This window comes from Leptonychotes weddellii, chromosome 10 (assembly GCF_054177405.1).
Source record: "Leptonychotes weddellii isolate Sample4059 chromosome 10, ASM5417740v2, whole genome shotgun sequence".
Classification (NCBI taxonomy): Eukaryota; Metazoa; Chordata; class Mammalia; order Carnivora; family Phocidae; genus Leptonychotes; species Leptonychotes weddellii.
In genome coordinates this window covers 91,575,964-91,588,962 of record NC_138378.1, presented here as the reverse complement: position 1 = coordinate 91,588,962, position 12,999 = coordinate 91,575,964, and the positions used below count along the sequence as shown (strand labels likewise).

Genomic DNA, 12,999 nt, shown 5'->3' with positions numbered 1-12,999 from the left:
AAAGATTTTATTTATTTATTTGACAGAGAGCGACACAGCTAGAGAGGGAACACAAGCAGGGGGAGTGGGAGAGGGAGAAGCTGGCTTCCCGCCGAGCAGGGAGCCTGATGCGGGGCTCGATCCCAGGACCCTGGGACCATGACCTGAGCCGAAGGCAGACGCTTAATGACTAAGCCACCTGGGCGCCCCTTTATTTCGTTTTCTAAAAGATGTATTTTTTTAAAAGATTTTATTTTGAGAGAGGGCGTGAGCTTGAGCGAGGGGGAGGTGCAAAAGGAGAGGGAGAAGCAGACTCCCCGCTGAGCGGGGTGTCCAGTGCAGGACTCGATCCCAGGACCCCAGGATCATGACCCAAGCTGAAGGCAGACACTTAACCGACTGAGCCACCCAGGTGCCCTTATTTATGTATTTTAGAGAGAGCACGTATGCTGGCAGGGGAGGGGCAGAGGGAGAGAGAGCATCTCAGGCAGACTCCCTGCTGAGTGAGGAGCCCAGCGGACATGAGTCTCGATCCCAGGACCCTGAGATCATGACCTGAGCTGCAATTAAGAGTTGGCCACTTAGGGGCGCCTGGGTGGCTCAGTCGTTAAGCGTCTGCCTTCGGCTCAGGTCATGATCCCAGAGTCCTGGGATTGAGCCCCGCATCGGGCTCCTTGCTCCGCGGGAAGCCTGCTTCTCCCTCTCCCACTCCCCCTGCTTGTGTTCTCTCTCTCGTTATCTCTCTCTCTGTCAAATAAATAAATAAAATCTTAAAAAAAAAAAAAAAGATTTGGCCACTTAACTGAGCAGCCCAGGCACCTCCAGGACGAAATTTTAGAAAGCTTTCTATTTGGTTTTTGTTTCCGTACTCTTATAACCATTCTCATGGTCTCGTGGCCATCACTTTCTACATGCTGAAATTCTTGGCTTTTGGTCACTGCAGAAACGTGAAGAGGGCTGGTGGGTGGTGATCGGCGATGCCAAGTCCAATAGCCTCATCTCCATCAAGAGGCTGACCCTGCAGCAGAAGGCCAAGGTGAGTGAACACTGGCCCCAGGATTTGTTCTGAGATGGGGTCAGGGTGAGAATTCTTCCTCCTGTGTTCGTGCTCAGCCTGATTTCTGCCTGAACACCGGACCCAGGATTTGTTCTGAGATGGAGTCAGGGTGTGAATTCTTCTTATGTCTGTGCTCACCCTGACTTCTGCCTGCTTTCTCTAGGTGAAGCTTGACTTTGTGGCCCCAGCCACTGGTGCCCACAATTACACCCTGTATTTCATGAGTGATGCTTACATGGGATGTGACCAGGAATACAAATTCAGTGTGGACGTGAAGGAAGCGGAGACAGACAGTGACTCAGACTGAGTCCAGAGGCACTTACTCTTACAAACAGGAGAGAAGAATTGCACCTGAATCAGGAACATGTACAGTTACGTGGGGACCAGGTCTGTTGGTGAGATCTGGCCAGTCAGTGCAGGTGCTGTTCTAGCCCCCTTCTACTACTTGGCCCTCTTACTGCCTTGCTGTCTAGACTTGGGGTCCAGTGTCTGCAGGTGTCCTGTATGCTGTCAAGCATAAACTATGTACAGCATTTCTAGGCATGTTCTGTGTAGTTCCTTTTGTCAAACAGTCTCATAAAGTAACTTGGAAAAACCATTTGTCTTTGTAGTATTTCCAAATTAAAGTTTCTTTTCTCTACCTAAGGCTTTGGCCAAAAACATTTGTTTTTTTTAGCCACGGAACTTGCTTATAATGAGTACTTGCTTATAATGAATACTTCTAGAGGACAAGGCTGCTCTTTAGTTGGGCTGTCACCTGCAGCCTTTCCAGTCAGTGTAGAGAAGGGAACAAGGTTAGATAGCTGTCAGATTGGGGCACCTGGGTGGCTCAGTAGTTAAGCGTCTGCCTTCGGTTCAGGTCGTGATCCCAGGGTCCTGGGATTAAGCCCCGCATCGGGCTCCCTGCTTGGCGGGAAGCCTGCTTCTCCCTCTCCCACTCCCCCTGCTTGTGTTCCCTCTCTCGCTGTGTCTCTCTCTGTCAAATAAATAAATAAAATCTTTAAAAAACAAAAAAAGATAGCTGTCAGATTTATGCCCTTGTCTCCCACCTCTCTTTTTACCCAGATATCAGCACTGTTAGGAACTAACACTGAACTTGAGTCTCTCAAGATCTGTAGTGTCCCCTCCCATAAGGAGGCAGTACCAGAAAGGGGATTAAAATGCACAAGCTGGGTGTGGCCCAGTCTTGGTAAACCAATTCTTCGCTCAGTGGCAGTATCGTAGCCAATGAGGTCTATCCGAGGAGCGACTATTGATAATTGAAAACTTTTCCCAATTTTGTGATCTAGATTTACAAATTTTCCTCTTCAAATTCTTGCCTTCTGTTATTTAGGAATAAATGTGCATAAAATTGGGAAATGATTTTCAAGCGTTTCTCTAGGTCAGCAGTTTTCAAGTAATAGGATCTTAGGACGCCTTTTACACGCCAAAAAATTAAGAACCTCAAAGATATTTTATCATCTTGGTTTTATATATTGATGTTTACTATACTAAGGATTAAAACAAAACTTAATGCATTTAAAAATAATTTTTTTTAAAGATTTTGTTTATTCAGTTGAGAGAACACAAGCAGGGGGAGCAGCAGAGGGAGGAGAGGGAGAAGTAGGCTTCCCCACGGGCAGGGAGCCCAACTCGGGGCTCGATCCCAGGACCCTGGGATCATGACCTGAGCCAAAGGCAGACGCCCAACCAACTGAGCTACCCAGGTGCCCCCAGAAAAGGGTTTTTAAAGCCTTTTCGGGTGATTAGCTATTTGATATTACACTGAGACTCCACAAGTGATAGTTTTTTTTAAAGGCAATGCGGAATCTGAAACCTCATCAAATAAGCTTCAGTTAAAACCACTCGTCTTGGGGGGGCCTGGGTGGTGCAGTCATTTAGGCATCTGACTTGGTTTCAGCTCAGGTCGTGATCAGGGTTGTGAGATAGAGCTCGACGTTGGGCTCTGCTTGAGATTCTCTCCCTCTGTCCCTCCCACTCATGCTCTCTCTCTAAAATCTTAAAAAACCCACTGGTCTTACACTTTTTACAACTTTATTTGAAAAAGAGAGCACAAGCAGGGGGAGGGACAGGAGAGGGAGAAACAGGCTCCCTGCTGAACAAGAAGCACGATGTGGGGCTCCGTTCCAGGACCCTGGGATCATGACCTGAGCAGAAGGCAGATGTTTAACTACTGAGTCACCGAGGTGCCCTCCCCCCCACTTTTTAAAGATTTTTATTTGGTCTTACCCTTTTAATAAATTTCTTAACCGTGAAAGATTTTGTAATATCATGCATTAGACATTTGGAAAATGTTGGTTCACTGATTTAGGCATATCTTCCAAATCTGTTGATACCACCAATCTCATCAGAAAAGTCTAAGCCTAGGGAAGACGTCAAGCTCATGGTGGCAATAAAAGTTTTTGAAAATTCTATTTTTTGCTTGAGAGCTTTATTTTTTCATTAGCAACGCTACGAGTTTCCCTTGAAGTGAAAGGCTCACTCCATCCATTTCCCAGAAAAAGTCTGCCAGATAAGCCAAGTCTAAGTAACATAATTTGCTAGTTTTTTCAAGATGGGGCCACGAGGACAGTTCAGCTTGCACAACTGCTTTTCGTCAAGACAGTCTTAGTTGAGTGTGCAGCGCAAGGGCTTTATCCTGCTTCCCACTGTCAGCATGTTAGCTGCGTTCTCAAGGTCAAGATTTAACACAGTTTTTAATTGGTTCTATCCAGGACATTTCTAAGCGAGGTGAGGGCAAGGCAGTGAAGACTGACCACTAGTATGGGGTGCCGCTGCTTTGACTCCTGCCACAGCTGACCACACAGGTCCCCTAAGAGGCTCTTGGGACCACCCTCTGAGAGCCACTGCGCTAGGCACCGCCTCAGCTGTCTTTTCAAAATCTAAGGTGGTGATTTCTGTGGTAGCCGGTGAAGGCTGTAGTTTTGGGGACAGTCCTCAAGTCAAAACCCATTTGGAAGGGACTTCCAGAAGACAATTTGAATGAGATCAAAGTGATAGCTTAAGGAGTGATTCTCTACCTTTTTTCATTATCATGCCCCTAATGAGCCTTACTATAGGTCTTTTTTCTATTTGCCCATAGCATGAAAATTTAATAGTAGTGGTTCATTAGAGAGCCACTAATTATGGTCTCTACGATTTTTTTGCCCCCTACCCAAGAACTGATTTTCAGCCCCACTGAGAATGTATGGCCTGTAGTCAGTAATAACTCCCTCTTAGGCTTCACACCCTTCCCCATTTATTTTTCAGCATTTCCAGTTGCCACCACAGCATGATGGCACAGAAGATACACAAGTTTCTAAGGGAAAGCAGAAGCATGTCTTACTCTAAGCCAGCCTATGTTAAAAAATTTCCTTCAATACTGATTGAATGTCTTAAATGTAAGAATTTACCCAGAAATCAGGAAGGTAGGACTTATTTCTGAAAAGGACTCACCATGGAATTCTTTTAAGTTGTGAATGTCCTTATGAAAGAGGACTTGGGACTCAGATGACCTATTTCTATAAAGCTTCCAATTTCCGAAAAGCCTAAGATGTACCCCTTCTACACAGAGATATGGTGACTATAAATACTATATTCACCCCTCAAAATTGAACACTGTGCCCTGAAGCAGGCAAAATCTGTGGCATAACCACGACGCACTGATGTTCTGTAGCTCTTTACGAAGGGCCCCGTGTCAAAGGGGGGGAGAGTTGAGTGTTTCTGTGGCTCCGCACTTCTACCCAAGTCTGAATGGAAGAGAGCCAAGTTAAGATGAAGGTCAAGGATGCTCCTTCCAGGTCCTCTTGGGGCTGGGAAAGTCTTAAGACATTTTCTGGGGAACCATGATTCTGTCCAGAGTCAAGGTGGCTCAGATGCCTTCTGGTCGCTGATACTTCCAGAAGGCCACCTCCCCGTCATCGCTGCAGGAGGCCAGGAGCCCCTGCTCCTTAGGGTTCCAGGCCACACAGTTGACATCCTGGGAATGGGCCTGAGGCAAGTGGGCTGTCAGGGAGAAGGTGGGCTGCTGTGGATCTGAGCTGGGATCCTCCTCAAACACACGGATGGCATCATCCCCACAAGCTGTAGCCAGGGCCCCTGTCAGCTGACACCTAGCAGGAACATGGGCATCAGTGAGTATGCAGGCAGCTCCTCCCTCCCCAACCTGGCAGATGAGGCAAAAGAGATTGGTTCTGCAGTCCTTGGGCAGCTCTTCCCAAACTGCAGGCCTCAGCTCAAAGTCTATTATTGAGAAGCTTCCCTAACACACAGCCACAAACATCACCCCCTAATTCTTCAAGGGCTGCCATCTAGGTTAGGTTTCCCCAGGCAACCCAAAAAACTCCAAGATTCTGAACTGCACTTTTCTCACTTAGCATAAGCAGCTTCCCTTATTGCAAGTCATTCTTAACTATTTCTTTAAACAGTAATAGGCCGCTGAATTTTACCACACTTCTCCTAAGGTCACTTTCGTCATTCCCAAATGTTTGCTAATATAAGTAAAGCTTAGATGCACATCAACTATTTTCATCGTTTAGGATTATTTCCTCCGGACAGATTCCTAGGACTGCCCTCTGACCACTCTCCTGTATGAATGGTATGGCTTTTCTGGACTCCATAAGGGTAGAGTCAGGGTTACCAAACCATAAAAACCGCACCCATGAATCCAATTTCAAGAATATTTCTGGATGTATGAGGCTGTGTGACCCCCCCCTCCCTCCCCAGCACAAGGCTGGTGCTGCCCTCACCGCCTGTGATCTTAAAGTAGGTACAGGCCTGGGTCTGTAAGTCTGTTCCCTGCTCCTGTGAACCTCAGGCCAGCCGGCCCTAGGCCAGCACGGCAGACAGTCGGCCTGGTCGGAAGAAATGAGGGTGGCTTGCTCTCTATGTCCATGTATTCCCAAAGGTGGTAGAGAGAAGCACGGGGTTTTGTCTTCTCTAAGATCTCTCCAAATGGGTGGGTGTGGGGATGGAGGTCTTACCAAGCAACGTCGTAAATGGTCCTGGAGTGGAAGCCCGACAAAGTGCAGATACATTTCCAGCTGGGGTCAGAGCCGCTGCATGCCACCCCTGCACAACAGACTTCTCTTGAGCCTCAGACATGTCTGTGTCCTGGGCACCTCAGGGGAGGAGCTCCTCAACTGCCCTCCCTCACCCCCCGCTTCAATCAGGAGGCCTCATTTTGTTCCTCAGTCCCCATCCGTACTGATCTGCCTTACATACTGTGGCTACACAGGGATTTTTACAGCAGAATTCTGAGAAGGAAAGGTCCTGCACTTTAAAAACTTTTTGCTGCAGACTATGTCTGACTAGTTAGCCTGCCTTTTAAGGCCACTAACCAACCCAACCAGCCACCCGACCCACCTTATTACTCCCCAGATCCTTTACACCCTATGCTCCATCTAAAGGAATCATGGTTCCTGGCGTAAATCTAGGCTCTTGCACCTTCAATGCCTTTGCTCGTGCTGTTCTGTTTTCACCCAGAAGTCTCTTCTCCTGTTAAATTCTTCTTGTGTTAAAATCCTATACACACTTTCCAGTTCGGATGAAATGGCTCTTCTTCCACAGCCTTCCCTGATTGTCCAGCACTCGCTGGGCAGCCCTCTCGTGGCACATCCCCCTTTCTACTCCAATCTGCTGTGATTCGTCTATGTGTCTTAGATCCTGAGCAGACTGCGAACCTTGTGAGGAGTCTCCTGTAGCTCTCTGACCGGCCGCTCACCTTGCTCGTTGTCCGGTGGATACTGGCGCCAGATACGCACAGTACGGTCATCGCTGCAAGATGCCAAGCGCTGGCCACTGGGGTCAAAGGCTAAGCTCCACACAGTGGATTCATGGCCTTCGAGGGTGGCACAGCACACCCAATCATCCTCTTCCTCCCGGTAGAGCTTCACTGTGTCATCATAGCTTGCAGAGGCTAACAGCTGGGGGGGGGAGCGAAACACAGTGCTTGTCTATGGGGCTCAGGACGTGCCAATAGTTCCAATACCTCTCCCAGCTAGGACAGTCCCAGCGATCCATCTCTATAAAGGGATTAATAATGTCTTTTGGTCACAGACACAGATCCCCATAAAAGTCAGGTTGAGGCTGAAGAGCAGAGGAAGGCTGGGTACAACCCTCCACACCAAAATTCCTTCCCACCAAGAAACTTCACCTCACTCTTACCTCCTGGCTTGGGTGCCAAACCACATGCTTGACATCCTGTGTATGAGAGTTGAGGACACTGACACATTCATACTCATCTTCTTCATCAACTGTGGGAGAGAAAAAGAAAGGAGCCCATAAGCTGACTGTCAGGGACACAGGGGGGGATGTCTGTTCTCTGGCTCCCCACTGCATCTGGAAGGATCTAGACTCACCTTCCCAGACCCACACACTCTTATCTCGGCTGCAGGTGGCAAGGAGGTTGCCGGAAGGGGCCCAGGCCACTGACTTGACCTCATTTTCATGGCCCTCCAGAGTAGTTACACACTGTGAAAAGGGAAGAGGAACAAGAATCAAGCAACTAAGATCCTCAGTGTTCTTTTCATAGGTACAGCTGAGTTAGCCCAGGTTGGCTCAGGTCCCTGAACCAGCCGTGGGGAGCAAAAAGGCAACAACCCTGCTCCCATCCAGCCTGGTTACCTCAAAGTCATCCTGGTTCTTTTTCCAAATGCAAGTGGTAGCATCGAAACTGGCAGAGGCCAGGTAATTGCCACAGGGAGACCAGGCCACCTTCCGCACAGTGCGCTGGTGGCCTTCAGAAAGGACAGATTTGCAGATCCAGCTGTCACCTAAAAGCAAAGGACAGGCCAAGCTCTGGAGCTGGGTGCACAAGAAGGTGCAGAAGCACTATCAATGCCCTTGGATAATGGGGATTAGTACTGGAGCCAAGCTAGAGCCAAGCTGGGCTTAATCGGTGTATTTAACAACATGCTTTCAGAAAGCTGTAACTGACTACTTCCTCTGCAGACATCCTTCTAAAACAAATCTGAGGAGTCACCTTTCTGATTTTAAAACTGTCAATGGCTCCCAAATGCCCTCAGGATAAAATTTAAACTTCACATTGGGTCGCAAATTACTCTGCAGGCTACATTCCTACCACCCTTCTCTCCTCCTTTTCCGGTCTCAGCAACTATCACAATTCCCTCAACAGTTCCAGCCTACTGACGTTTTTGCTTCCAATACTTGCCGACTCCTTCGCCCAAAAAGTCTTTCCCAGAGTGGATAACGTCTAACTTGAAGGTGGCTTCTCCCTCCTTCCCTCTGGCCTGTAACCTCATTCCCGGTCGGCTTGCCCCAACGGCTGCGCACTCCCTGAGCCCGGCACCCACGCTACGCGCACGCTGAACCCTCGGCAGCAGGGGTCGTGCAGCGCGGCCGGGCCTGACCTTCCGTGCCCCAGATGCGGACGCTACGGTCACCACCGCACGACGCCAGCAGGGTTCCCGCGGGGTTCCAGGCCAAGAACCAGCAACGGGAGTCCGGGTGTGCCGGGACGCGGCCCAGCAGCACCAGCGAGTCCTTCATGGCGGCCCAGAGCAGGGTGTGGAGGAGGTGGGCAGAGGCGGCAGCGCCGACCGCGAGTCCACGGTGCAAACCCCCGCGACGCCCACTCCGGCCGCCGAAGGCCGTCGGATCCTACCGCTTCCGCCCGAGGGCCCGGGTCGCCCTGGGAACTGAAGGGCCCGCGGCTGAGGCCGTGCTGCCTCTGGGAGTTGTAGTCAGTTTACCCTCCCTGGCCGCAAGCACCGCGGGGGCAGCCTCGAACTACCAGTCCCGTGAGGCCCTGCGCAGGGAGCCGGCGGCGCGTCCAGGCTGTGACGCGCGAGGGGGACGGGGCGGGGTGCCGGAGGAGGCGGAGGCAGAGGTGGAGGAGGCCGGAAGTGGATAGGGCCCGGGTCGGTCCGGGCGTTGCGGGTTTAGGGCCTGGGATCGCTCTGCCCCAGGCAGCTGCGGAGCCCGTGACGGAACGGAGCGGCGCCACACCGGCCCTGAGGCCTGCTGACCGGTGAGGAACAGGGGTCGGTGTGGGGAAGGGTCCTTTCTAGCTACAGGTCGCACCCCAGAACACTGTTCCCAGTCCCGAATTTCCGATCCCCGCGGCCCAGTCTGGTCCTCGACCCCCCGGCACTCTCTGGCCGAGACTCTGGAGCCGGGTGTCTCTCGTATCGGTAGCCGATACCGGAGCTCCCACTCTCCGGGTCCCTGTTCCGCACCTCCGCAGCGCCATTCCAGGGACCCCGTCCCCTCCCGCCCCCCGCGACTCCCTGCAGCCCTCCTGTCTGTGCTTGGCCCCAGGTCCCACCCTCTATTCTCAGGTGTGGGCCCTGACAGCGCTGTGTCGCTCTCCCCTTCTGTGAACCCAGCGCCTTGCTCTCCTCCCCGGGACAGGCAGGCTCAGCGCGCCCTGCGGAGGTCCGCGGCGACCAGCATTGACCTCGGAGCGACGGCGGGCGGCCCCGGGCATGTACGCCCCCGGAGGCGCAGGGCTGCCCGGCGGGCGCCGGCGGAGGAGCCCGGGAGGCAGCGCTCTGCCCAAGCAGCCGGAGCGTAGCCTGGCCTCGGCTCTGCCGGGTGCCCTGTCCATCACGGCGCTGTGCACTGCCCTCGCGGAGCCTGCCTGGCTGCACATCCACGGTGGCACCTGTTCCCGCCAGGAGCTGGGGGTCTCCGACGTGCTGGGCTACGTGCACCCGGACCTGCTGAAAGGTGAGGGCGCTGCGCGCCGGCCCTCTTCTTTCTGAGCGATAGAGCCTCCTTGTCTGAGAGCGGAATGTGATGCGGGCTGGAGCAGAGATAGCCAGGGGCAGGCACTTGGCTTGAAGGAAACAACCCCATTCCTGCCTGGTGTTCATGCCCACCAGGTGGCTCTGTTTGGGGTCTGGCCCCTCATTAATTCTGATGTTATTCAGCCAGGCACCTACTTCTCACGCCATGCTAATCTGGACTGCTGCTATTTTCGGATTCTGCGGGGAGGAAGGGCGCTGTATATCGAGAACAGATAAGGGTGCTAGGCATCACAATTAGCTGCCCCCTTCCAAGGAACCCATGGGATATAGGAAGGTTTCTTTAGGGCAGCCTGTTGAAGGGAGGAAGAGGAACTTTTCATGTGGCTAGATTTTAAAAGGTATTTTGGAGTTCTGCTATAATTGGGTTTTTGTTAGAGAAAAAGGGAGTCTATGGCATTTTCAATAACCAGAAGTCAGTTTCATTGCCAGTCAGTAAAACCATTGGAATTTGATTCTTGGAACCTTTACAAGTGGTCTTGACTGTGGTAAGGTTGCTTTGTTCGTCATCCTGCTTCCTAGACAGGCAGGCAGAGCAAAGGAGAAAGGGACTGTTCTCTTTACTGGGCACAGAGGGGGCCAATATGGGGGTGGGAGTGGGAGTGGGGGGCTGTTCCAGGGAGCCCCATAGGTCATCCTGCCCAGCCCTGTTTCCAGTAATGAGAGGAAAGGCTGTGTGGTGTGAGGGCAGGACTGCACGTGCCTGGCTTCTACCCAAAAAATGGTCAGAGGACCCCAAGAAGCCTTTAGTAACAGCACAGTTTGTCACCCCCAAGGTCTTTTGAGCCATTTATGAAGGTCTTCATATTTTGTCCCTGGACCACCCTTGGGCTGTGATGCATTCCAGATGTTTACTGCCGCATGTATCAGAAGCATTAGGTATCTTCACATTGCCTCTTTAAGGATTCAGGCACTGGGATTTGAGGAAAAGGTCAAATTCCCTTCTGTGCTTTGGATTATATACCACTTCTGCAGGTCTGGTCTGAAAAACCCTAAGCTTGTAGCCTAATGTTGTCTTTCTCTAAGAGTTCTCTTGCTGTTTTGCATCTCTCTTTGAGTTTTTAAGGCTTTAGGATAGTTTTGTAGAGAACAGGATGGGAGTGTCTAGTTTATTTCCAGATTTCACCATGATGATGGCCTTTGCTGGTTTGGCTCATTAAGACCCAAGTTATACACACGATGATGGTGGCCTTGTGACATGCAGCTTTTGTCTGCCTGTAGCTGGTGGCAGAAAGGCCATCAAGCTTGCGTGGAGTCTGGATGGTTTTTCCCTCGGCACGTTGCCTTCTTTGGAGCATAGCTGCTGACTTTCCACCACCCTATCCAGGTCTTTGCCCTCGATCCCCTGCAGTTTCAGTGTTTCAAGAACGTGGTATCACCTACAAACCGGGAGAGAGTTTATGGTGCTTCTCCCTTTCAAATCATTCCTGGGGAGGCTCACAAAATTCGTGTGTTGGAGGGAGAGGCACTCTGATCCCATGTTCTTATTTTGGAGGTCCAGGAAGCTGTGGCTCAGAGAAGTGAAGTGACCTCTCCAGGGCCACAGAGCTAGGGGCAGAGCTGAGGCTCCTCACGTCTGTTGACTCCAATATAAAATGATGCTGTCTCGTATGCTTTTTAACCTTTGCTTTACTTCAGTGTCGTAGAGAATGATTTCAGGAGTATTCCACTTTGGAGTGCATCCTTGTCAAAGGCATTTGAAAAATAAAAATAAATTCTTCATGCAGGTTCTCCTTTGTTTATGTATATATTTGCCCTTTTTAAGAAATTTTTTTTTTTTTAAAGATTTTTATTTATTTATTTTGACAGAGAGAGAGAGACAGCGAGAGAGGGAACACAAGCAGGGGGGAATGGAAGAGGGAGAAGCAGGCTTCCCGCCAAGCAGAGAGCCCGATGCGGGGCTCGATCCCAGGACCCTGGGATCATGACCTGAGCCGAAGGCAGACACTTAATGACTGAGCCACCCAGGCGCCCCTTAAGAAATTTTTTAAGCCAGATTTTGTTTTTTGATTTTTTTTAAAGATTTTATTTATTTATTTGACAGAGAGAGATACAGAGAGAGAGGGAACACAAGCAGGGGGAGGGGGAGAGGGAGAAGCAGGCTCCCCGCAGAGCAGGGAGCCCGATGTGAGACTCGATCCCAGGACCCTGGGATCATGACCTGAGCCGAAGGCAGTCGCTTAACCGACTGAGCCATCCAGGCGCCCCAGATTTTGTTTTTTATAAAGCATGTTGCCTTGATCTTTACATTTACTCATGTGTTTAGGGATCTTAACCCATGGATAGCTTTTTTGTGTGTGTTTTTTTAAAGATTTTATTTATTTGAGGGGGGAGAGGGGCAGAGGGAGAGGGACAAGCAGGCTTCGCACTGAGTGTGGAGCCCAACACGGCGCTCGGGCCCACGACCTGAGGTCATGACCTGATCCAAAGCCAAGAGTCAGACGCTCGACTGACTAAGCCACCCAGGCGCCCCAATTCATGGATAGTTTCAACCTGCTTTTCTGTGGCCATCTTCTTGGCTATTGCAAGCTAGGAACACACGGGTGTCCATTAATAAGAGAGGTGACAGACTATCACAAAACTATCACAAACTATCACAGAAGAAGGCAAGGAATTAGGAGGTCCCCGATTGCTTCTCTTCTTCCCGTACTCTGTACCTGTTGGGTTTTTGCTACTCAGTGGGCCTTTAGACATGGGCTGTTCTGTGCGACTATGTTGATCCTTAGGGCCTCACCCATGTCCTAAGATGGAAGCCTGGGATATTCTCTATCTCGGGAGGGAGCAGAGCTTCGGGGCACAGATCTGATGGCAATAGATGCTACCGGAGGGAAAACAGACCTTATCAAGTCTCTGCAGGTGAAGCGGGGTGGACAGGGCTGGCAGGCCTTGGAGCAGTGCCTTCCTGTTTCTCAGCCCCCTGCCTGACACCCCATGTCTGGCTTTAGTTTCTCCTGAATATCTTTATTTGGTAGGTGCTGTCCCCACCTCCGCTTCACAGAGGTCACAGGCTCGGGGAGGTCAGGTACCACAGGCTTGGAGGCACAGCTGGTGTGCGCGCTGGGGACCCCACTCTCACCATCGCACCTTAGCGCACTCTAGGTTTCTTTTTCCTTCTGTCAGAGTTGCCCAAGGCTTAGTATTTCCCCATCCTAGTGGAGTTTTTCTCACAAGCCCAGCCAAAGCTGTGCTTCTTAGCCCTCATTGCCCCAGTATTCT

At 50.9% G+C, this 12,999-nt stretch overlaps 3 protein-coding genes and 1 non-coding gene across 7 annotated transcripts in view; 3 read left to right on the top strand and 1 right to left on the bottom strand.

The window, feature by feature from the left end:
* SNRNP200 (small nuclear ribonucleoprotein U5 subunit 200) overlaps positions 1-1,634 on the top strand; it is a 30,210-nt gene extending 28,576 nt beyond the window's left edge. Inside the window, exons 44-45 of the mRNA XM_006730989.3 lie at positions 923-1,015; positions 1,200-1,634. Coding sequence (XP_006731052.1) covers positions 923-1,015; positions 1,200-1,343 — 237 coding nt within the window. The 3' untranslated portion in view covers positions 1,344-1,634. The remainder of the gene's footprint in view (positions 1-922; positions 1,016-1,199) is intronic.
* A 600-nt stretch (positions 1,635-2,234) lies between these two features.
* On the top strand, positions 2,235-2,370 carry LOC115940155 (U4 spliceosomal RNA). Its single transcript, XR_004074947.2, has one exon. It is a non-coding gene; the product is annotated as a U4 spliceosomal RNA (small nuclear RNA).
* A 1,075-nt stretch (positions 2,371-3,445) lies between these two features.
* On the bottom strand, positions 3,446-8,711 carry CIAO1 (cytosolic iron-sulfur assembly component 1). 2 transcript variants are annotated; one of them, XM_081796855.1, is made up of 7 exons: positions 8,386-8,711; positions 7,640-7,788; positions 7,375-7,486; positions 7,181-7,269; positions 6,738-6,939; positions 5,998-6,085; positions 3,446-5,180 (listed from the first exon to the last, which is right to left on the bottom strand). In XM_081796855.1, exons 1-7 carry the CDS (start codon positions 8,522-8,524, stop codon positions 5,117-5,119), a joined length of 843 nt encoding a protein of 280 aa, XP_081652981.1. In that variant the 5' UTR covers positions 8,525-8,711; the 3' UTR covers positions 3,446-5,116. The 2 variants fall into 2 exon arrangements, with proteins under 2 accessions (XP_081652981.1, XP_006731051.1); XM_006730988.3 differs by having other exon boundaries at positions 3,446-5,127; positions 8,386-8,705.
* Positions 8,712-8,848: 137 nt separating this feature from the next.
* The window catches only part of TMEM127 (transmembrane protein 127), a 12,780-nt gene continuing 8,629 nt past the window's right edge, over positions 8,849-12,999 (top strand). The window contains exons 1-2 of one of the 3 annotated variants that reach the window (XM_031025599.2): positions 8,849-9,005; positions 9,389-9,706. In XM_031025599.2, the coding sequence (XP_030881459.1) occupies positions 9,463-9,706 (244 nt within the window). In that variant the 5' untranslated portion in view covers positions 8,849-9,005; positions 9,389-9,462. Of the gene's footprint in view, positions 9,006-9,363; positions 9,707-12,999 lie in introns of all 3 variants that reach the window. The other 2 variants (XM_031025598.2, XM_081796856.1) reach the window with 2 other exon arrangements.